Source organism: Scyliorhinus canicula, chromosome 25, assembly GCF_902713615.1.
Source record: "Scyliorhinus canicula chromosome 25, sScyCan1.1, whole genome shotgun sequence".
Classification (NCBI taxonomy): Eukaryota; Metazoa; Chordata; class Chondrichthyes; order Carcharhiniformes; family Scyliorhinidae; genus Scyliorhinus; species Scyliorhinus canicula.
The window spans coordinates 14,434,952-14,460,133 of NC_052170.1; the positions used below are offsets into that span (position 1 = coordinate 14,434,952).

The window sequence follows — 25,182 nt, forward strand, 5'->3', positions numbered from 1 at the left end:
TAAAGCAATTTATAGACGCTGAAGGAAAAGCAACTGATGTGAGTGATATGATCGCAGTGGTTGTTTTGCGAGTGAATCATTGAGTGCAGTGTGGGTCCTGTGTTGTGGCATTTAATGCGGTGATTTCTGCTGACTACCGCACACATGAGTGACAGAGATACAAATGTGTTGTGTGTTCAAGCCCACTATTTGTTCAAAAATGTGACTCGCTGGGGAAATATCTGTTTTCCCTGGGCATTATCATTTCACAAATCATTAATGCTGGGGGGAGTATTTGGGCAGTCAGCTCCTCACCAGCTGAGTTCACGGAGGCACTGAGTGTGAGTCGGGCAACTCCGTGAAAGAGGGAAGCAACCAAAAGCAGCGCTGCGTCAATGTCTTATCAATTACATTGTTAATGTCAATTATATTGTTACGGTTGAGAGAAATAGGTGAGCACGTATAAATAGGGGAAAACTGGGACACTGGGCCGAGTGGGAGGAGAGCTGTGAGACTGAGCAAGTCAATGAACCTTATCAATAAAGAAAAGCCCTGTGTCTTGCTTTCGGCTTCACCTCCCGGCTTAGATCCTGTTCACACACCAAACATGGGCAACTTGGTTGTAGCAGGCTCATTAGGGAAAGGTCTGGAAAGGACGGGGAAAGTAGGAGTTCATTCGCTCGCAGTAGAAATTTGCGATGAGAAAACGAGAGTCTGAGGAAAGCGTTTTGTTTGAAGGACTCCTTTATTCCAAAGTGTCAGCCTTACATATCTCTGACTCTTTCTCGCCAACACGAATTCATGTCTCGCTGTCAGCTTGACTCCAATTGTGACAATTGCAGGTAACCTCCCAGACAGGCAGCATTTTTAACAGCCGTTTTGCTTGGTTCTGAGTAGCGTCCAGCCCACCCTGGAGCCTTGAGAAACCATTGTAGGGATTGAGGAAACCTGTGTCTCTAACTGGCAGTATGGTCTGCTGGAATTGGGCAGCTGTGAGGCCTGGTTTGAAGTTGAGCCTCTGTGGGGCTTCCCAAGAATCTTGCCTGTAATCAATGCCATGGGCCAAGCAAGGTGCGGATTCTGTGAGGGTGGATTTTTGGGGGGGGGGGGGGGGGATCACCCGCTGCCCCTCCCCGACCGCTAAGTCTGCTGGCACAGCACCAAGCTGAAACCTGTGGTGATGTTACGCTGGGTTCAGCCTTAATTGTTTCAGAGTGGGGACGCCCACCTTCATTGATGAGGAAATACCCTGGAGAGCTGCTTGCTAATCGGACTGGCTGGCTGGCAGCTTTGTCGCCTCAGCAGCGGCACGGTTAAGTTGTGTCAGTCCCCGAGAAATTGTATTGCGGGTCCAGGACTTCAGGTAAACCTAGCGATTTTGGACAGACCTGCCTGCCTAGCAGACACCTGCGGAGGGAACTGGGTGGTTTGGCGGGAGGGGGTGCTTTGCTTCAGTGGCTGGGTAGAGCATGGAAGCGTACAGGAGAGTATGACCTTGAGTGAGAGGGTGGGGGTACCTCTGGGACAGGGGAACCCCAAAGAAGGTTCCACCCGCTGGCTTGCTCTTAGCTACACATATTATAGCGACGGAGCCAGAATAAGGCAAATAATTTGCCAGTTAAAGGCCTCAATGGGGCGGCATGTGGCGCAGTGGTTAGCACTGGTACTGCAGCGCTGAGGACCTGGGTTTGAATCCCGGCCCTGGGTCACTATCTGTATGGAGTTTGCACATTCTCCCCGTGTCTGCGTGGGTTTAACCCCCACAATCCAAAGATGTGCAGTTCAGGTGGATTGGCTATACTAAATTGCCCCTTAATTAGAAAAATAAAAATAAATAATTAGGTGCTCTATACAAAAAAAAAGGCCTCGATAGGTCCAAAGGTGAGTGGCCGGCCTGGGTTTCCCACCCACTGTAATATTGGAGATGAGGGTGAATGACGGTGGGCAGGTCACACATGTTTATGAGCCCACACACCTTCAGATACACCAGTGAGAAGACAGGAAAATTCACCCCCAGATTCAAATGTAGATTCAGATTTTTGTACATTCAGTGGAAGCTTCCTGAAGAACGAGATATTGTGAGGAAAATAGGTTTTGTACCTTGAATTACTTTCTAAAATGGAATTGCTTTTGAAATTGAAAAATGGATTGGACAAAACAGCAAATGGAACATGAAATTCTTAATAGCATCAGTGACAAAGCATTATCCTCAACCGCTGATCATCAGCTAGCAAACCTGGCCATTATTCACAATCCCTGACCATCAGCTAGCAAACCTCGCCATTATTCACAATCCCTGACCATCGGCTAGCAAACCTGCCCATTATCCTCAATTCCTGACCATCAGCTAGCAAACTTGGCCATTACCCTCCATCCCTGACCATCAGTTAGCAAACCTGGCCATTACCCTCCATCCCTGACCATCAGCTAGCAAACCTGGTCATTATCCTCAGTGCCTGACCATCAGCTAGCAAACCTGGCCATTACCCTCCATCCCTGACCATCAGCGAGCAAACCTGGCCATTACCCTCCATCCCTGACCATCAGCTAGCAAACCTGGCCATTACCCTCCATCCCTGACCATCTGCTAGCAAACTTGGCCATTATCCTCAACCCCGATCATCAGCTAGCAAACCTGCCCATTATCCTCAATCCCTGACCATCAGCTAGCAAACCTGGCCATTATCCTCAATCCCTGACCATTAGTGAGGAAACCTGCCCATTATCCTCAATCCCTGACCATCAGCTAGCAAACCTGGCCATTATCCTCAACCCCGATTATCGGCTAGCAAACCTGGCCATTATCCTCAGTGCCTGACCATCAGCTGGCAAACCTGGTCATTACCCTCCATCCTTGACCATCAGCTAGCAAACCTGGCCATTATCCTCAATGCCTGACCATTAGTGAGGAAACCTGGTCATTATCCTCAATCCCTGACCATCAGCTAGCAAACCTGGCCATTACCCTCCATCCTTGACCATCAGCTAGCAAACCTGGCCATTATCCTCAGTGCCTGACCATCAGCTAGCAAACCTGGCCATTATCCTCAATCCCTGACCATCAGCTAGCAAACCTGGCCATTACCCTCCATCCCTGACCATCAGCTAGCAAACCTGCCCATTATCCTCAATCCCTGACCATCAGCTAGCAAACTTGGCCATTACCCGCCATCCCTGACCATCAGTTAGCAAACCTGGCCATTACCCTCCATCCCTGACCATCAGCTAGCAAACCTGCCCATTATCCTCAATCCCTGACCATCAGCTAGCAAACTTGGCCATTACCCGCCATCCCTGACCATCAGTTAGCAAACCTGGCCATTACCCTCCATCCCTGACCATCAGCTAGCAAACCTGGCCATTATCCCCAATGCCTGACCATTAGTGAGGAAACCTGGTCATTATCCTCAATCCCTGACCATCAGCTAGCAAACCTGGCCATTATCCTCAATCCCTGGCCATCAGCTAGCAAACCTGGCCATTATCCTCGACCCCTGACCATCAGCTAGCAAACCTGGCCATTATCCTCAATCCCTGACCATCAGCGAGCAAACTTGGCCATTTTCCTATCCCCCAACCCCTGACCATCCTGTGGACACATTTTCTCTCCCAGCAGAGCGATGGTGAGATGTGGAGCAATGGTGAGGTGTTTCCTGTGCAGCCAGTTTGTTTTTCTCAGGATTAGGGCTGGCCTCTTCCCCCTGCAGAATGGACCAAACCATAAGTTTAGAATTGAGAAAGGAATTCCTAGAAAGCATCTTGATATGCAGCAGATTCTGCTAAAGGGCTGCGAACAGGCAGTGTCCTTTTCCTGAACAATGGGTGCAGTGAGAGAAGGGCCGGCTGATTTGTTCTTTCCGGTCTTCATTGGGGAGGGGGAGTAGGTGATGTGAGAGGACTCTGTTTTTCTGTACATGCTGCTCTGGGTCCTTACTGTGTACCTGAACCATCAGAAAGGGTAGGCAGCACTGCTGACAACGCTGCACTCCTTCATCATTGCACCGAAGAGTCAACGTATCACCTGTGGCCCGACTGTGGGACTGAAGCCACAATCTGCTGACTCTTGACGTGAGAACACTGCAAACTGAGCCGAGCTGGAACAATTCATCATTGATCATGTTATTGTATAAAGTACATCATATTCGTGTATGGCATTGTTTAACTGTTCCCTGTTTGATAATCTCCCCAGCCGTGCCATTATGTTCACTCATCGGGAACTGGAGAGTATGAGACGTCACAAAAACAGGAGAGTGAGACCAGTTGGCAGACACATCTCAAGAGGTGCAACAAATGTAACGTATTCAGCGAAGAGAAAAGATCTATGAAAAATATGAACGGCTTGCAACCTGATCAGAGTCTTCATGTTTTACCGCCCAGAAACAGGCAACGCAGCCCAATAGGCCCATGCCGGTCTTTATGCTCAACACAAGCTTCCTTCCCTTCTTGATATTACCCTGTCATTATATCTTTTCATTCTTTTCTCCCTCATGTGCTTATCGAGTTTCTCTTTAACAGCATCCACACGAGCAGCCTCAAACACTCCATGTGGTGTCGTGAAGTTTACATTCTAATCACTGGCCGACAGGTTTCTCCTGAATCCCTTATTGGATTTATTAATGATTTGTATTCATATCTCCCAGTTCTGGACCTGCCTGTAAGAAACATCTCTATATATTCTCTGCCAAACCTTTTCATTATCTTAAATACCGTGAGTCCTCATTTAAAGTTGTCGCTACGTTCCTGAAAAGTACAGCTTCTAAGTGAAACAAATTTAAACAAAACCAGATTTTCACATTAAAACCAATGTAAAAGCTGTAGTTAGGTTCTTAGGACTTTTCTCCTCAGGTAAAACATTATATATACCCTGTAAGTTGAAGTACTTTTCTGAATTTCTAAATTAAATAACTTAAAAATAACTTCTGAAGTAAAATGAACAAAATATGCTAACTTCCGACTTGCCTCCTGCTCGTCACTGACCCTGCTCACTGAACTTCCCGCCCCCGACCCCTATTCTCACTGCCGACCCCCTGTTTTGCAGCCTCTGACCAGGTTCACAGCCTCCCCCCGTCTCTGATCCTCATAGCCAACCTTCCGGATTGTAGTCTCTGACCTTCATTCTGACTGCAGACCTTCCGATTCATGCCCTATGCTGCTCACTGACCTTCCCGGTCATTATGGATCCTCCACCGCCTCACGGCGCTGAGGTCCTAGGTTCGATCCCGGCTCTGGGTCACTGTCCGTGTGGAGTTTGCACATTCTCCCCGTGTCTGCGTGGGTTTCGCCCCCACAACCCAAAAATGTGCGGAGTAGGTGGATTGGCCACGCTAAATTGCCCCTTAATTGGAAAAAATAATTGGGTAATCTAAATTTTTTTTTTTTTTAAATTATGGACCCTCCAGTTTATGAAATCTGTCGCTCCCAGACCTTACCTCACACTGCCAATCCTCTGGTTCGAAACCTCTGCTGTTTCCTGACCCTCCCCGTCGCTGCAGACCACCCAGTTCGTGTCCTCTGCTGCTCCCTGGCCTTCCCTCTTGCCGCTCCCTTCTCCCTGCAGGTGAGGGCTCTGGAGATGAGAGGCAGAAAGAGCAGCTACGAATTGCAGGAGGTAAATCTGGAACCGAAGGGCCTGCAGTGACCGGTCGGGTCAGGGGAGCCACTCCAAAATGGTGCAGATCCACTCACAAGGTCAAAGTCAGCGTAAAACTACTTTAAAGTGAAACGCGCGACACTCAATGAGAATATGGGCCCTGTAAACTGACGGAAGTTAAAGCGAAACAACTTAAAAGGGCGCAACTCAAAATGGGGGCTCACTGTACCATTACCAGGTATTCCCCTTTCCAGAGAAAATAAACTGTTAAATTTTGCCTGATTTGTATCATCTCTCAGTTCTGGTATCGACCTTGTTCATTTTGTTTGCACCTTCACCAATGCCCCTATATCCCTTTTCTATAATATGATGGCTGGAACAGCTCCAAGAGGGATCTAACCAAAGTTCAATATGTGCTTAACATAACTTTGCTGCTTTTAAATGATGCCCCTCCCGGACATGAGTCCTGGTGTTTTGCTTGTTTTATCCAATGGCTTTATTAACCTGCATCACTTCCTCTAGTTCTTTGTGTATCTCTACCCACAGACCCCCTCTGCTCCTCTGACCCAATCAGACGTGTGCTTTACAAGTTCACACAGCCTCCTTATTATTCCCACCAAAGAGTGCCACCTCACATTCGTCTGGACTGAAATTAATTTGCCAATTACATGCCCACTCTGAAGGTTTCTTAACATGTCCCGATATTTTGATGCAACCCTCCAGAGTATTAACAATAGACTCCCCTTTGCCCACCCCCAATATTTGGTGTCATCGACAAATTTCTAATTTATACTTCAGAGACGCCCAAATGCAAATTGTTCATGTAAAAGGTGAACACCAGTGGTCCCGGTTTTGATCCTTGTGGATTGCCACTTAACACCTATCGCCAGTCTGAGTAACTTAACTTTTACTCCAGCTTTCAATTGTCACACGAGCAAATCTTGTTGCCTTTGAAATGAAAAAAATGAAAATCGCTTATTGTCACGAGTAGGCTTCAAATGAAATTACTGTGAAAAGCCCCTAGTCGCCACATTCCGGCGCCTGTTCGGGGAAGCTGATACGGGAATCGAACCGTGCTGCTGGCCTGCTTTCAAAGCCAGTGATTTAGCCCTGTGCTAAACATGGGGAAATGGTTAGCACTGCTACCTCACAGCCCTCGGGTGACTGTGTGGATTTCCTCCGGGTGCTCCGGTTTCCGCCCACAGTCCAAAGAGGTGCAGGTTAGGTGGATTGGTCATGTTAAATTGGCCCCAAGTGTCCAAAGGTTGGGTGGGGTTACGGGGATAGGGCAGGAGATTGGACCTAAGTAGGGTGCACTTTCGAAGGGTCGGTGCAGACTTGATGGACCGAATGGTCTCCTTCTGCACTGCAGGAATTCTATGATTTGAAGTGGGGATGAAGAAATGGTGGAAGAGGAACAGAAACTAGGAGGTCACCTCTAGCAGGCTAATTTTCCTCAGCCACAAAGTGGGGATCACTGGAAGATGGTTATCTGCATGGCAAACAATTGGTAAGAGTGTAGCTTAGACCCCAATGGGAATCATTTCTCATTGCTGGGCATAAGTTTCAGCCATGGCCCTTTCCTCGCGTCGTATGAGAACAGTGCCGGCTAGAACCTTTAAATGTAGGATTGATAAACAAGTAAGGGAAGAAGTCCTCAAGTCTGTGTTTCTCTTTTAAGTTAGAAAGTATAGAATTCTCCAGTGCATATTGTTTAACTAACAAACTCTGATTGTGCTTGTAATTCTGAGGGCCGGTTTTTCCAAGATGCTGGGGAAAATCAGAATTGCCACTAATCAGAGTTTGTTCCTTACTCCTGCGATAAATGACTTGTTTAGTAGGTAACAGTGCCAACAGCTCATTTAATAACAAATATTAGCGGATCTCATTACGTTCAAATGTTTGTAAACCGTCATTGAAAATAAAGTTTACTCAGGCACGTTTTCATTTTTGGAGCAGCTCTGAAGTTTTTTGCCTCTGCAGCGCACAGATATTGGACGTCAGTGCCTCAACTCAGCTCATTCTGCTTGCTGTGCGCAATATGCCTCTAAGCTTGCTGGTAAATGTTCCCCCTGTTCGTTGTTTCCAATGAAATCAGGCACAGACGCCACAGTTGCCCCCCGCCACAGTCGTTCGATCTCAGAAGAAAGCGCAACATTAAATTCAGCAGTCGTTTTCAGATTTACAAGGCGAGTGAGCACATTGCCAGCTCTTCAAGAGAGTGTCGTGCTTTTCAGTGAGAATCTCACCAGCAGGGTGTTTTACTGACTGCCACCTTAACCCTCCTGCTGATACCAGGATACTGCAATTGGGGAAAAAAAACAAGGTGCGGATCTTGATTGGCATTATTTCAGTGAGGTTTCATCAAATGACCCCCGACCCCACACTGCCATCGCTGATGTCCACCTCGCTGCCTCATTCCCTTGCTCGCCCCATTGTAAAAGAACATAGAAATACAATGCAGAAGGAGGCCATTTGGCCCCTCGAATCTGCACGACCACTTAAGCCCTCAATTCCACCCTATCCCCGTAACCCAATAACTCCATCAAACCTTTTTGGACACTAAGGGCAAGTTATCATGGCCAATCCACCTAACCTGCACATCTTTGGACTGTGGGAGGAAACCGGAGCACCTGGATGAAACCCACGCAGACACGGGGAGAACATGCAAACTCCGCACAAACTGACCCAGCGGGGAATCGAACCTGGGACCCTGACACTGAAGCCACAGTGCTAATCACTTGTGCTACCATGCTACCCACTAACAAACAAACAAAAACCCCTCCAATAGCTGCGGCAGCACGGTAGCACAGTGGTTTGCACTGTTGCTTCACAGCACCAGGAGCCCGGGTTCGATTCCCGGCTTGGGTCACTGTCTGTGTGGAGTCTGCACGTTCTCCCCATGTCTGCGTGGGTTTCCTCTGGGTGCTCCGGTTTCCTCCCACAAGTCCCAAAAGACGTGTTGTTAGATAATTTGGACATTCTGAATTCTCCCTCTGTGTACCTGAACAGGCGCCGGAATGTAGCGACTAGGGACTTTTCACAGTAACTTAATTGCAGTGTTAATGTAAGTCTAATTGTGACAATAAAGATTATTATTTTTATTAAATTGTCCGTAGTGTGGGCAGCACGGTGGCGCAGTGGGTTAGCCATGGTGCCGAGGTCCCAGGTTCGATCCCGGCTCTGGGTCACTGTCCGTGTGGAGTTTGCACATTCTCCCCGTGTCTGCGTGGATTTCGCCCCCACAACCCAAAAACGTGCAGGGTAGGTGGATTGGCCGCCCTAAACTGCCCCTTAATTGGGGAAAAAATTAATTGGGTACTCTAAATTTTAAAAAAAACAATTGCCCGGAGTGTCCAAAGGTTAGGTGGGGGTACTGGCTTGCAGGGAGGGGGTGAGGGTGTGGGCTTGAGCGGGGTGCTTTTTCAGCGGGTGTAGACTCGATGACCCAGGTGGCCTCCTTCTGCACTGTAAATTCTATGATCTATGGCCTGCTCTGCTCCTTTGGACTTTTTCCCATCTCTCCAATATTTTTGCCACAAACAAGTGTCCAAAGGCAAGAAAAGATACTTTTTTAAAAACCCCTGCGATTTCCTTTTTCTCTTTCTCTTTCAAGATGCTTGCAGCAGCGTCCTGGAAATGGATCTTTAGTTACTGGAGAACAATTCAGGCAAGTTGACCGCCAGAGCAGCTCGTAGACCATCAATGCAAGGGGGCAGTTTTATCAGGCGGGGAGGGGTGGAAAATCTGAGGTACTTGAAACAGCAAAGATGAAGAAAGACAACTGTGGCAGTGGACAGATTCAATAGGACCCTGGGATGAGCAGCAATCAGCCTGAGGACTGAGGGGCACCATTTGTTGATTTTTCACAGCGCCTATTACCATGTGTCACTTTTGTCACATCACTGCTCCTACCTAACTTCATCCTCTGGGACCAGCACTGTGGCAATTGGGTATTGGCAACAAATGCTGGGCTTGCCCAGAGTACCCACATCCCATGAGAAAAGGACACGAAAGAATGGAGAGTGTATTTTCACACTACGACCCACCCTTTACCCCTTGCCGTAGATTGTGAAGAGGAAGATGCATAGAAGTGTTTTTCAGCATCCAGAGGGGTGACGGGGAGCACAGAGTATCAGTCTGTACGGATGACAGGCACCTCTACATCTCAAACCTCCTAGCCAGCATGGGAGGAATAATGGAAGACACCAGAGAGCATGGGAGTTACTGCCACAAACTCAACCTGAGCAAGAGCAAAATCTTCCCCGTGAACCCGGGGGGGGAGGGAGTTCCGATACCTGGAGATCCAAATAGCCCACGACTGGACACATCAATCAAGTCTGGTAGAGGAGGTAAAGAGGGACCTGCAGAGTCGGGACTGTTGGAGGAGGTACGGTCACCACTGGATGAGACACAGGAGAAGTGGGAGGAAGAACTGGGCATGGCGTTGGGTGGGGTGGGGGAGGACTCTGGATCGAATCACTGCACAGGGCGAACTCCATCTCCTCTGGATCGAATCACTGCACAGGGCAAACTCCATCTCCTCTGGGTCGAATTACTGCACAGGGCGAACTCCATCTCCTCTGGATTGAATCACTGCACAGGGCAAACTCCACCTCATGCACAGGGCTGAACCTAATGCAACTAAAGATAGTGCACTGGGCGCACATAACTAGAACATGCATGATGAGCGGGTTCTTCCTGAAGGTGGAGGACAAATGTGAAAGGTGCCAGGGAGGCCTGGCCAACCATGCCCACACGTTCTGGTTATGCCCCTGACGGGTCGGGCACTGGACAGCCTTTTCCAAGGCCACATTCATGGTTGTGAGGGTGGAGCCATGCCCACTAGTGGCAGTCTTTGGGGTGTCAGAACAGCCAGAACTCTTTGCAGGGGGGAGGGCCAGACACCCTAGCCTTTGCCTCCCTGATCTCCCGCCGGAGACTCCTGCTCGGCTGGAGATTAGCAATGCCGGCCGAGGCCGCAGACTGGTGGTCCAACTTGGCTGAATTCCTTAAATTGGAAAAAAAAATAAAAGTTGCCATTCGGGGACCGGAGGAAGGCTTCCATAACACATGGAGACTATTCACCAGCTTATTCCAAGACCTGTTTGCGCCCAGCAATAAATAGGAGGGGGGGAGAAGGGGTGGGAGGGGGGGAGAAGGGGTGGGAGGGCAGATCGAAATGGACGATAGATGGAGAAACGAGAGGGGGGGGGGGGGGGGGCGACATCAAGCAAAACTGGGCAAGAGGGGAGCCAGAAGGGACAAGGAGCTGGGACGCACATGGACGCGACCACAACAGCAATACCGAGGCCTGGTTGATGCCAAACTCAACCCCTGGTATGTTCCAGGGGGCAGCATGTACATAATCAAATAAGTACGTACAGCTGCGGTAACTGTCCCCATACCTGTACATATTATTCTTGGGTGTATACTTGTTTGTTGTATATCCACTTTTATAGATTCTTCTTTATTGTTGTGTGATAGCCCCGGCGGATGTTGTTATAGATAAATGTAAATCTAATTAAAATATATTTTTCAAAGTGTTTTCTTTTGTTGAGGTGCCAAAAGATTTGAACAGGCTGAATTGTCGCCTGGCCAAAATGAACCAAGCACTCGATGGATGATTCTCTTGATACTTTAAAAAAAAAATAATTTAGAGTACCCAATTCATTTTTTCCAATTAAGGGGCAATTTATCGAGGCCAATCCACCTACCCTGCACATCTTTGGGTTGTGGGGGCGAAACCCACACAAACACGGGGGGAATGTGCAAACTCCACACTGACAGTGACCCCAGAGCCGAGATGGAACCTGGGAGCTCAGCGCCGTGAGGCAGCAATGCTAACCACTGCTGCTACCATGCTGCCTGATACCTTTCCTAATGAGTCTCACAGGGTGGGGTTAAAAAGACAAAATGCTGGCAAAGCTCAGCTGGTCTGGCTGCAGCTGTGGAGAAAGAAACCATTGACGTTTGGAGTCTGTATGATTCGTCAGCATTGAAGAGAGGTAGAGATGTTAGAGAGAGAGAGGGGGTGGAACAAAATAGAAGATTAGGGATGGATGGGATCTCGGGGGAGGTCCAACAAAGATGTCAAGGACGCAAGGCAAAGTGAGTGGCAATGACAGTGTTACAGACGGGCGACAGGTGCTAATAGTGATATCAGGGTCACTAGTAGATTGTATTTACAGCAGAACAAGGGTCATCGCCTTCTGAAAGCAAAATAATAAATTACAGACCACCCTTTGGTGGGAGTAGGTTTGCGAATAAATTAATTAATAAATTGGGTGGCACGGTGGCCCAGTGGTTAGCACTGCTGCCTCATAGCTCCAGGGACCGGGTTCAATTCCAACCTCAGGTGAGTTTGCACTTTCTCCCTGTGTCTGGGTGGGTTTCCTCCCACAGCCCAAAGATGTGCTGGTTAAGTGGACTGGCCATGCTAAATTGACCCTTGGTGTCTAAAAGGTCGGGTGGGCTTATGTCGGCTGCTCTTGCCAAGGGCTGGTGCAGACACGATGGGCCAAATGGCCTCCTGCACTGTAGAGATTATATGATTCCATATCAAAATGGAGGACTGAGTGTATGGTCTGGGGACGGAATTCCCTGACCGTTGGGATGCTCTTTTCCTTTTAGCAGCGCACTCCACAGGTACCCTGGCAGCGTGGTGGTTTCAATGGGGAATCCCATTGACAAGTGGCGAGTAAAGAGAATCCTGCCACCAGCAAATGGCACACCGCCGAGGAACACGTGGCTGGGAGACCAGAGAATCCTACCCCTGAAGTGTGTTGAACTCAGTGTTAAGTCCAGATGGCTGCGAAGTGCCTAATGGGAATATGAAGTGCTTTTACAACATTTTCTCTTGTTTATATGTCATATTTCCAGCATCTTGCAAAATGGTGCGTTTATGAAAGGGGTAGGATGAGCCCTTCAGATGTGGAACAAAAATCTGTCGAAGGTTCTCACGGTGGCAAAACTGAGAACTTAGGAGAAAATGGGGAAAGAAAATTGATGACCTTAAATCATTGGCATTATCCAACTTGCCCTTCAAATCCCTGCTTGTGGGTTCCACTTGAATTAGAGTTGTCGGGTAATTACAGCACAGAAAGGAGACCCTTCGGCCCATCATGTCTGACAGCCATCATAGAATTCCTACAGTGCAAAAGGAGACCATTCAGCCCATCAAGTGTGCACCGACCCTCCGAAAGAGCACCCTAACAAGATAAAGATTTCGTTTTTTGAAGAATAAGGGAATAAAGGGTTATGGGGGGAGGGGGCGATTCTCTGATGTGGAGCCCAAGTGACGGCGTTCATGACGGCACGAACTGGGCCCTGGAGCAGTTCACGCTGCTCCACCCTCCTTTCGTGGCGTCAAATGGGTGCGGTGCCAATCCGCGCATGCGCAGTTGGGCCGCGTCAACCTGCGCATGCGCGGGGGACTTCTTTAGCGTGCTGGCCCTGACCAAACATGGAGTCGGTGTTCAGGGGCCGGCGCGCCAGAAGGTAGGGCGGGGGGGGGGGGGGGGGGGAGAGGCCGGCCCGCCGATCGGTGGGCACCGATCACGGGCCAGACCCTATTGGAGGCCGCCCCCCGACCGTTCCCGCAGAGTTCCCGCCAGCAGCGACCAGGGGTGAACGGCGCCGGCGTGACTGTCGTATCGGTGTGGCCGCTCAGCCCATCCGGGCCGGAGAATCGGCGGCCCCGCTGATTCCAGTGGCCAGCGTCGCGCCGGCGCAAATGGCGCCGATTCTCCACACCTCGGAGAACGCATGCCGGCAACGGGGCATCATGGCGTGGTTGCGGTGATTCACCGGCGCGGGGCTCGGAGAATCGTCCCTATGGTGTTCGGGCGGGAAAGTGGAGCCGAGTCCACAAAAGATCAGCCATGATCTCATTGAATGGCGGAGCAGGCTCGAAGGGCAGATGACCGACTCCTCTTATGTTAACCTAGGCTCACTCACTATCCTAATCCCATTTTCCAGCACTTGGTCCGTATCTTTGTATTCCGTGATGTTACAAGTGCTCGTCTAAATGCTTCTTAAATGCTTTGAGGGTTCCCACCTCCCCCATCCTTTCAGGCAGCGAGTTCCAGATTCCCACCACCCTCTGGGTGAAAATGTTTTCCCTTCAATCCTTTCTAAATATCCTTCCTGCTCCTTAGCATAAATCGAAGTCCCCTAGTTATTGACCCCTCTACTTAGGGGGAAACTTTCTTCTGATCTACCCTATCATGCCCCTCATAATTTTGTACACCTTGATCAGGACACCCTCAGCCTTCTCTAAGTGGAAAGCTTTGTTCCTATCGACGTCCCTCATAATTGAGTACACAAACGTTCTGTTGATGGGATTTGATTTGAGCTTTGGGAAATTGCCGAAGATGCAAAGGGGGGCACGGTATTTAGCACTGCTGCCTCACAGCGCCAGGGTCCCAGGTTCAATTCCGGCCTCGGGTGACTGTGCAGAGTCTGCACGTTCTCCCCGTGTCTGCGTGGGTTTCCTTCCACAGTCCAAAGACGTGGTTAGGTGGATTGGTCACGATCAATGCTTGGGGGGGGGGGGGGGGGGATACGGGGCTAGGGTGGGGGAGGGGGGAGTGAGCCTAGGTAGAGTGTCCCTTCAGAGAGTCAGAACAGACTCAATGGACCGAATGGCCTGCCTCTGCACTGTCGGGATTATAAAGGAGCTGGATGAAATTGACACAGGAATAGGGGAGGGAGGGGGGGGTTCTGACCTCTGCTTAATTTTAGCAACAACACACCTTTGTTATCGACAGACAGCAATTCCCAGTTTTACAGTTTCGGGGGCATTTGCTGAGCGCTTCTTATTTGAAATTTAGACTACCCAATAATTTTTTTCCCCCCTAATTAAGGGGCAGTTTGGGGTGTCCAATCCCACCCACCCTGCACATCTTTTGGGTTGTGGGGGTGAGACCCACGCAAACACGGGCATTTTCTGATCTGAGCTGTTTTCTAAATCACCGGGGGGGGGGGACATTGACCATTCGCCACAATGTGGCACTGGCCTGGCCGATTGATTCCCCTTCCACCCCTGGCCCTGTAATAGCCAGTGCTCACTGTGTGGGCAGAGGGAGCAACCAGAATGACATGTTTCACTGTGGTGATGTTTGTTTCAATGGGACCAAATAAAAACACTTCCAATGATAACAAAGTAGTTTGTTTATTCAGAACAGTATAAAATGTTATAATATTTAAACAAGGATAGATGGTGTTCAGTAAGCTGACTTGACAAATGGAGCTCAGACTTTCTGCTGACAGGTAGGAGGGTGCAGACACTGACCTTTGGCAGAGTGAGAGGCATACCAGGACTGATTTGTTTCAGCGTCTCTCCGCGTTATTCCCCAAAGCCGCCTCCCTGGATGCTCTGGTGTACATGGACCTGTAGTTCCCCCGCAGCAGGTGGCAAAAGCGCTTGGTGTGGGCACTGTCGCCGGTGGCACTGCACAGGGGGCAGGTGTAGCCCCGGAGGACCGGGCACACGATCCTGTCCTGGTCTTTGAGGACGTGCGAGGTGTAGACGTGCTTCGGCTCCCCGTTTTGCTTGCAGAAGGTGCAAATGCCAGGGACCGGACTGGCCTCGCCCACGCTCCCGGCTGTGGTCCATCTCCTGCTACTGGATTTCCCGCCAATCGTATCAGCTCGCCTGTACCTGTCCCAATTCTGGGAATCATCTCCCAGCGAGCAGCGCCCAGTGCCTTTGACATTAATGGTCAAGTACAGTCCAGTGCCCATTTCCAGGGTTAAGCCGTGGCTGCTCAGGTCGACTGGCTGGTGGTGATGTCCCCGAGGTGCAGGGTCCCTCTGTCCGCTTGCTCCATTCCGCAGTGGCTCCAGTCTCGCACAGGACTCCCGCGGCTGTTGGTGCAGAAAGCTCTCCACCACCTTACTCAACCCCAGGTAGTCAGTCCACATATCAAAATCCCTGTTTGCCATCTTCAAAACCGGTCCTTGCTTCCCTTCCTCTCCCCCTCTCTCTCCCCCGCACACAACAAAATAGACGTAATTCAGAAAATTCCTCAGAAGTGCATTTCAAGACCTTTCCAGTTGAAGTGCCAGCGAATCCCAAATCTTCCCTCCACCCAAGCACTCCTTTTGAGTTTTGATCAGTGGCTGGAGTGGTCAGATCTTTTTAAAGAGGCGGGAAGGCTGCATATTTACCAATTGAAGGCCAGATGTTGGGATTGGTTAGAGATTGTTATCAGCCTCTGGTGTGTTGCCAAGGGAGGATTCCTGAAGTTAAAGCTAGTTTTGGAGGCTGCTTGGGTTCCGCAAATATCACAGAAAATGTGTGTGCCCGATCCTGGCTGTACATATCGAAATCAAGATTTTTTTTAAAAAATGATTAAAGACAAATAGATCAAAACTATTTACTATTGTTCCTGGAAGTTTATATTGTGGATTTAATGTGAACCGGTCACAGTCAACAGACAGACTGACAGGGAGGTGTGCACCAGCTCCTTTTCAGTTTCTGGGCTAAATGCCTCCCCCCCCCCCCCCCACCCCCCCCCCTTTCCCCTGCTACGCTTCAGCAATTTTGGACCTAAGTTCAATTTCCTACCTGTTGGTCACTGGCAAGCCTGAAGCCTGCAAGCTCTACCAACCATCCCACACTACCCTGGGTTTTTCTATCCCTGAACCCAGGCCAAACCCTGGTCCTCGGTCCCAATCACCAGCAGGCCAATAAGATCAGTCCCGAACATTAACTCTGTTTTTCATCCTCAGTCTCGCTGCAGATGCTGCCAGACTTGCCGAGTGTTCCCAGAACTTTCTGTTTACATCCCTCATGTAGAACCACAGAAAAAATACAGTGGATGCGGCACGGTAGCGCAGTGGTTAGCGCTGTTGCTTCACTACTCCAGGTTCGATTCCCGGCTTGGGTCACTGCCTGTGCGGAGTCTGCACCTTCAAGGGGCTGGTTTAGCTCACAGCTAAATCGCTGGCTTTTAAAGCAGGCCAGCAGCACGGTTCGATTCCCGTACCAGCCTCCCCGGACAGGCGCCGGAATGTGGCGACTAGGGGCTTTTCACAGTAACTTCATTGAAGCCTACTCGTGACAATAAGCGATTTTCATTTCATTTTTTCATTTCTCCCTGTGTCTGCGTGGGGTTTCCTCCGGTTGCTCTGGTTTCCTCCCACAGTCCAAAGATGTGCAGGTTAGGTGGATTGGCCATGTTAAAATTGCCCTTAGTGTCCAAAAAAAAGGGAAGGTGGGGTTACAGGGATAGGGTGGAGGTGTGGGCTTAAGTAGGGTGCTCTTTCCAAGGGCCGGTGCAGAATCGATGGGCCGAATAGCCTCCTGCACTGCAAATTCTCTGATTCTACAGAAGGGGCCATCCTGTCCAGGCTAATTTTCCCTTAACTGCATGTATGCTATTTGCTTCAATCACTCTCTGTGGCAGCACAGTCTCACCACTCTCTGGGAAAAGACGTTTCTTTGGAAATCCTTATTGGATTTCCTGGTGATTATCTTATATTGATTTGAATGATCAATCGGCTGTTTTTGAGAAGGATAAAATCACCAGATTTTCATCAGTCTTCACAAAAAATATCGAACGCTGTGCTCACATTAGTTTGTAGCTCACACCAATGTATTGCTGCCTGGAGCCCATCTTATTTCAGCACTGTTCTGTCTAACTGTAGTCTCTAGAATCCCTACGGTGCAGAAGGAGGCCATTCGGCCCATCAAATGTGTACCAACCCTCTGAAGGGGCACCTAGGCCCAATCCCCCCATCCTATTCCTATAGCCTCACCTAATTGGCACATCCTTAAACACCAATGGACAATTTTATCACGGCCAATCCACCTAACCCGCACATCTTTGGACTGCCGGAGGAAACCCACGCGGACACGGGGAGAACGTGCAGACTCCGCACAGACAGTCACCCGAGGCCAGAATCAAACCCGGATCCCTGGCGCAGTGAGGCAGCGGTGCTAACCTCTATGCTTCCCAGTGTTAGTAAAGCCTGTGATTCAGCAGATAGCCATCCAGCATTGAGCACAATTGTGACAAGATTTTTCAGTGACGGAGTCAAATGAGCTGCAATTTTATGTCATTCTCCAGTAAGGTGCAAATGGCATTTAACATATTGTTGACAGTGACTTTCAGAGTTTGAAGTCGCAAGCTCGGTGAAAAAAACAAACAATGACTTTTATCTTTAAAACACCTGCTGTGGTGCAGGTGATCGAGAGATATGCCAGACTTTGTCAGATGTTCATTTTCATTCCCTATTTGCTCCTCTCAACTTGGGGAACAATCAGGCTTTTCCAGGTATGGCACCCCAGCCACAGATATCCACTCCCCCCACCACCGATACACAGTGGGAGCAGTGTCTACACTGCAGCAACTCACCAAGCCTTTGCTCAGACAGCACCTTCCAACTCCGCGACCTAGAAAGGACAAGGGCAGAAGATGCCTGGGAACGGCACCTCCGCCTGGAAGCTCCCCTCCAAGCCACCCAGCACCCCCACTTGGAAATATATCGGCCGCCCCTTCACTGTCGCTGGGTCAAAATCCTGGAACTCCCTCCCTAACTACACTGTGGGTGTGTCTACAGCACATGGACTGCAGTGGCTCAAGAAGGCAGCACACCACCACCTTTTCAAGGACCAATTCGGAAAGGGCAATAAGGGCGGCGCAGTGGTTAGCACTGCTGCCTCGCGGCGCCGAGGAGCCGGGTTCGATCCCAGTCCCGGGTCACTGCCCCTGTGGAGTTTGCACATTCTCCTCGTGTCTTCGTGGGTCTCCCCCACCCCTCAAAACACGAAGATATGGATTGGCCACGCTAAATTAACCCTTAATTGGAAAAATAAAATGAATTGGGTACTTTAAATTCAAAATAAAAGGAATGGACAATAAATGCTTGCCGAGCCAGCGACACCCACATCCTCCGTAAAGTCCTGCACCCACAATACTCTCACTGAGGCAAACCTTTCGTTAAGGTTCACCATTGCTGCTTCTGGGGTGGGGGGGGGGGGGCGGTTCAGCTCAGTGGACTAGACAGCCGGTTCGTGATGCGGAGCCAGGCCAGCGGCGGCAGGTTCAATCCCCGTAGGGGCTGAGGTTATTCATGAAGGCCCCCGCCTTCTCAGCCATGCTCCTCGCCTGAGGTGTGGTGACCCTCAGGTTAAATCGCCACCAGTCCCCTCTCTCTCCCCCCCCCCCCCCCCCCCCTCAAAGGGGAACGCAGCCCGTGGCCATCTGGGACTGCGGTGATTTACTTTCTTGCTTCTATTTCTAAAGCCCAGGATCCCATATATGTTTTTCTCAACCCTTCATGCCGCCTTCAACCATCAGCACACACACACCCACCCCTCCCCGGCCTCTCCCCGTTCACATTTGTGTAATATTTTCCCTTTTTCTGCGATAACAATAGGATGAGTAAGACACAAAAATTTGTACGGTATTTTCCCAAATCCCATTCTGTAAAAGTCTATCTTAATTTGCTTTCGGATGAATCACTAGGTTATGCCCCCTACCTTCGGCCTGTGCCGCAAGTTCATGATGCGAGGAAGATGCTGGGAGAAAGCAGGGGCTGGTTTTGGATTGCCTGGGGATGGACCCGGGAGAGGATTTTGGGCAGAATGGCCTCTTCCTGTCAGGTAGGCTTCTCTTGTTGTAATGTACTGACCCGCGACGGGTGCATCCTCCCAAGTGAAAGGTGTTCAATCCGGACACAGTTCCATTCATTGGTCAGCGAGCTTTCCATAATTCACAACCCACCGACAGCAATGAATGTTGATTGTGGCCTTTACAGAAAAGATGGACGATTTTCCCATCCAATACAGCGCCTCGAACGGAGTCAGATGTCCCAGGGCTCTTCGCTGGAGTATATTCATAGAATCCCTAGCGCAGAAGCAGGCCATTCGGCCCATCGGACCCTCCGAAAGAGCACCCCACCCAGGCTCCCGCTCCTATGCCCATAACCCCACCTAACCATTTGTGACACTGGGGCAATCCACCGAACCCGCACATCTTTGGACGGCGGGAGGAAACCGGAGCACCCGGAGGAAAACCACGCAGACACGGGAAGAAAGTGCAAACTCCGCACAGTCACCTGAGGTCGGAATTGAACCTGGGACCCTGGCGCCTTGAAGCAGCAGTGCTAACCACTGCCGCCCTATTCAGACAAAATGGGGAGGTATTAGGGCAGGTGCTTGGTCTAAGATAGTTTTAAGACGGAGAAGTTTAGGCTGGGAATTCCAGAAGTAAGGAAGAGGCAGCTGCATGTACAGGAGCCAGTGGGCGGTGGAAATGAGCAAATAAGCTCGGTGCCGCTGCACCTTTGAGGCCCTAAGGGAATGAAATCTGTGTGGGTTCGGAGTAGCCGATCCATTCCCACGGGCGGTGAAGACCAAATTCCAGCTGGGAAGTCTTTTCCTCTCACTCTGAATGTTTTTTCTTCCATTTTAATTGGGATGACTCCTGCATTGGGCAGAATAATCCCAAAATCAGGAGCGCTCCCCGCATCCGGAGATGTATTGTCGGGCGTGACGATGTCAGCAGCACACCAGGCAGCCACATTCCAGTTTGTATAATATGGCAGGCGGGCAGGGGTATAGGTCAGAACCCCACCCGCGTTGTGTAAATGTCAATCAATAGTGAATTTAAGGTCGTTACTGGCCCAATTGACTGCCATAATTGGATGGGAGCGCTACAATACGCCTTTAGAGTCAGATTCGCGCCATGAGTGGTTCTTGTTTTTTTTTAAAGGGGCAGATTGTTCGAGTGGGTTTAATGGCTACAGATGGTCCCGGAGTCTCCGCTCAGCAGTTAGATCTACTGCTGGGAGTGCTTATTTGAAGAAGCAGACTATTCCATTTTCAAATCATATCCTGTCCAAAGATGTGCAGGTTAGGTGGAGTTGTGGGGATAGGGCAGGGGAGTGGGCCTGGGTAGGATGTTCTTTCAGCGGGTTGGTGCAGATTCAATGGGTCGAATGGCCTCCTTCTACACTGTATGCATTCTATGGGTGGCACGGTAGCACAGTGGTTAGAACTGTTGCTTCACAGCGCCAGGGTCCAAGGTTCGATTTGCGGCTTGGGTCGCTGTCTGTGCGGAGTCTGCACGTTCTCCCCGTGTCTGCGTGGGTTTCCTCCGGGTGCTCCGGTTTCCTCCCACAAGTCCCGAAAGACGTGCTTGTTAGGTGAATTGGTCATTCTGAAGTCTCCCTCTGGCGCCAGTTTGGCGACGAGAGGCTTTTTTCACGCTAACTTCATTGCAGTGTTAATGTAAGCCTACTTGCGACACTAATAAAGATTATTATTCGGTCTTTTCTCGGCTGCTGAGTGTCATATTTGTTCCTGCCCATCGCCCAGGGCTACAAACTGCCCTGAGAGAGATGGACACTGTGGTCTCACTTCTCCTGAAAAAATGGGGAATGGATTGAGCAGAGCAATACGGTCCCAAAGTGTTCCCTGCCTCCAGAGACTTATCAGTCTAAGAATGCACTCATTATCAGCTTCAGGTTATTTTATGATCGGCTTCCTACTCATTTGGATTTGTTTATTTGGATTTGTCTATTGTCATGTGTACCGAGGTACAGTGAAAAGTATTTTTCTGCGAGCAGCTCAAACAGATTATTAAGTACATGAAAACAAAATAAAAAGAAAATGCAGAATAGGGCAACACAACATCCACAATGTAAATACATAGACACCGGCATTGGGTGAAGCATACAGGGGTGTAGTGTTAATCAGGTAAGTCCATAAGAGGGTCGTTTAGGAGTCTAGTAACCGGGGAAGAAGCTGTTTTTGAGTCTGTTCGTGCGTGTTCTCAGACTTCTGTATCTCCTGCCCGATGGAAGAAGTTGGAAGAGTGAGTAAGCCGGGTGGGAGGGGTCATTGCTAGCGAAGTGCGTATCAGCCTGGATGCTATGCTCATTCTGCCAACATACAATCTACAACTGGGGCAAAGCTTTAAATGCACAATGGCACGGTCAAAGAGAGTTGTGTCCTTGTTGAATCACGCTGCCTTTGAGGTCAAGCCGGACTGACTTGCCTTCTGCTCTCTCTCGAGGGCGCGCTGTAGCCCACTGGCACAGGATTGCACACCCCGGCTCTTACTCTGGCCGGCCCAACACTGCTGACCTCCTCGACCGCCTCCTCACAGGCTGCACGTGTCTGGCCCGGCCTACTCCTCTTCCCAGGGGTAGGAATCAGCTGCTCACGCCCATCAGAGACTGCACCTAGGAGGCCTCGGAGCAAGGCCTGGTCAAATTTAGAGGCTGGTTTCACCCCTCGCTCCAGTGGCGGAAACATCTCTAGAAGGAATCACCCAACAACTGGACTGTCCCCTCATGCAAGTAAGTGGCTCACCAGTTCAGGTTTAAAAAAAGAATGTCGGCTCTGATCAGAGCCTAGCAGGTCTCAGGCGAGAGGCTTACAAACTGCTCAGTGACAAATTATCCCGTGGGGTTCTGAAGCATTCCTGCATTTACTGGGTCCCCCTGACACAGTCAACAACCTGGGGAGGCCGGTCATCCCGCCCTCGAACACTGATTGGGCGGGATGCCGGCCTCAAACCTACCCTGGAAATTAACGGCTGAGGCCTGGCTGGGCCTCGATAGACCCCCGCCCTCGGGAGCGCCGAATCCGCGCTCGGTGTCCATTGCTGTTTTTCAGATTACTGTCGGCCTGCTTTGCCGGTTATTTTCTCCTGCCACATCAGATTCCCAGACCGTTCCCTCGCTAAAAGCCCTTTTATCTGAACGCAGCCATGTCGACTCCTCACACCGCCACTTTCTGACTATTGAGTGTGTGTGTGTGCGGGGTTAGGGGGGGGAATGAAGGCCACTGCCATGGGGCCTCCTGATCTTCAGTCATGACCGTGACCTCCAAACAGCCGATCGACCTGCAGGAGTGCAATGCAACACCGTCATTTTCACCGATCATAGAACCGTGCAACACCAAACGAGGCCATTTGGCCAATCGCGACTTTGCTGCCCCATGTAAGCTACCTGATCATCGGTTTGGTATGTAGAATCTTTCTCAATTTGTTCACCGGATGTGGGTGTCGATGGCCAGGCCGGCATTTATTGCTCATCTTTAATTGCCCCCGAGAAGGTGCCCACTGCAGTCCCGGAGGTGTAGGTACACCCACAGTGCTGTTAGGGAGGGAGTTCCAGGATTTTGACACAGCGACAGCGAAGGAGCAGCGATAAGTCAGAGTGGTGAGTGACTCGGAGGGGAACCTCCAGGTGGTGGGGTTCCCAGGTATTTGTTGCTTTTGTCCTTCCAAATGGTAGTGGTCGTGGGTTTGGAAGGTACTGTCTAAGGAGCCCTGGTGAGTTGATGTAGTGCATCTTGTAGATGGTACACACGGCTGCCACTGTGCGCCGGTGGTGGAGGGAGTGAATGTTTGGGGAAGGAGGAGCACGGTAGCAGAGTGGTTAACACTGTTGCTTCACTGCTCCAGGGTCCCAGGTTCGATTCCCGGCTTGGGTCACTGTCTGTGCGCAGTCTGCACGTTCACCCCGTGCGTGCGTGGGTTTCCTCCGGGTGCTCCGGTTTCCTCCCACAGGCCATGATAAATTGCCATTAGTGTCCAAAAGTGTTAGGTCGGGTTACTGGGTTATGGGATAGGGTGGACGTGTGACCTTAAGCAGGGTGCTTTTTCCAAGGGCCGGTGCAGACTTGATGGGCCGAATGGCCTCCTGCTGCACTTTAATTCTATGAATCATGCGGGCTGCTGTGCCTGGATGGTGTCGAGCTTTTCTTTTATTATTTTTAAAAATAAATTTAGAATACCCAATTATTTTTTTCCAATTAAGGGGCAATTTAATGCGGCCAATATGCAGAGAATGTGCAAACTCCACACGGACAGTGACCCGTGGCCGAGATCGAACCTGGGTCCTCAGTGCCGTGAGCCAGCAGTGCTAACCACTGTGCCGCCCAGTGTCGAGCTTCTGGAGTGTTTCTTGAGCTGCATTCATCCAGGCAAGTGGAGAGCATTCCATCACACTCCTGACTTCTGCATTGTAGATTGTGGCCAGACTTTGGGATGCACAGCACTGAAACAGAGGCCATTCATCCCAACAGGTCTCCATACTAACCATCACCTACACCCCGTCCCCCCCACTTCGTCCGCGCTCTCGTAGTTCAATGATCCACAAGCTCCTTAGTAGCACCTCCAACTGCTAACATTAGTCAGGGCTAGGAACTAAGATCGTCTGCCTTTTGAGGTTCGGCCTAGTCAGGGGAGCCACTGCTCGACAAATATAGCTTGCGTCACGTCCAGCTCCAACACCACAACATGCTATTTCTTTTTCCTTCATGCGTTTATCTTGCTTGCCTTTATTCTACTCCTCCCGACTATCCTTGTGGTAGCAGATTTCACCTTCTAACCCCTTCCACAGCAGTTACCATCCCGGCCGCAGGGTACAGTCAACGGTCGATGGTTTCATTTATACCTCCAAACTCACCGACAGCGTTGAATGTTCACTGAGGTCGTCACTGATCCGCAGCGGAGGTTGCGTTGAATATTTTTGAGAACATCGCCTCGCTCCAGCATCAATGATCTGCACTTGCAATCATTCTGTTCAAAAGCCTTGCATGGCCTCGCCACTCTCATCCCCCAGCCCACCCCCATCCCATCCATCTCCCCGTCCTCCCCCAGGCCTCTAACTCTCCTTAAACTCTGCGTTTCTCTAACTCTGGCCTCTTGTACAATGCCGCCCCCCAACCCCAACTCCCTGCACCTGACCATTGGCAGCCCTGCCTTCAGAGGGCTAGTTCCCCCCGAGCTAATTATCCGCCCAACCGTGTCCACCTCAATAAAACTTTGGCAAACTGTCCGTCCTTAGCTCAATGCCACTTTGTGTCTCATACATCGTGGAAGACGCTTCGTTTAATAAGAGTTGTTGACGTCAAGCAGGAGCTTCCCAGACAAGGCCGAAGCTGAAAATGTCAGACGATGTTAGTTCCTAGCCCTGGCTAAAGTCAGCTGCTTTTTAAATATGATCATGGGATGTGGGTATCGCGGGTTGGGCCCACATTTATGCCAATTCTCTAACCAAATCTAGTGGTCACTACGGCAGATTGTCATCCATTTCCATAGCTCGTAATTCCCAGAACAGGTCCTAGTCTGTCGCCGGGGGCTTTTAGTTTGAGGGGCGCGCTCCCCATCAAGCGTCACGGACCAGGAGTCTCTTACCGCCAGCCATTGATACACTCAACCTGTCTGGCCGCGTTATGAACGCACCTTCCTCGGCCATCAAGTCCTGGGGAGGGCTTTGAACCAGGAGCTTCCGATGCAGAGACTCACTACCAACTGCACCACAAACTGCCATCCAGCCTTTATTGCCCATCTCTAATTGCCCTTGAGGGAATTTAAGTCAACCACATTGCTGTGGATCTGGAGTCACATGTAGGCCAGACCGGATAAGGACGGCCGATTTCTCTCCCTGAAGGACGGTGAATCAGATAGGTTATCGCAGCCACCGAGAATGATTTGTATGGTTGCTAAATTTTCCACTGACATAAAGATGGGTAGGAAAGTAAGTTGTGAAGAGCACATACGGAGTCTTGCAAAGGGACATAGTGAGTGGACAGAAATTTGGCAGCTGGAATATAAAGTTATCATGGTCAACATTAGCCCAAG

At 50.2% G+C, this 25,182-nt stretch overlaps 2 protein-coding genes across 2 annotated transcripts in view; one reads left to right on the top strand and one right to left on the bottom strand.

Annotated features, from left to right (window-relative positions):
• LOC119957152 overlaps window positions 1-5,234 on the top strand; it is a 32,942-nt gene extending 27,708 nt beyond the window's left edge. The window contains exon 10 of the mRNA XM_038784923.1: window positions 4,169-5,234. Coding sequence (XP_038640851.1) covers window positions 4,169-4,304 — 136 coding nt within the window. The 3' untranslated portion in view covers window positions 4,305-5,234. The remainder of the gene's footprint in view (window positions 1-4,168) is intronic.
• Window positions 5,235-14,725: 9,491 nt separating this feature from the next.
• Window positions 14,726-16,071, bottom strand: LOC119957154 (nanos homolog 1-like). Its single transcript, XM_038784925.1, has one exon. It carries the CDS (start codon window positions 15,515-15,517, stop codon window positions 14,903-14,905), a length of 615 nt encoding a protein of 204 aa, XP_038640853.1. The 5' UTR covers window positions 15,518-16,071; the 3' UTR covers window positions 14,726-14,902.
• Between the last annotated feature and the right edge of the window lie 9,111 nt (window positions 16,072-25,182).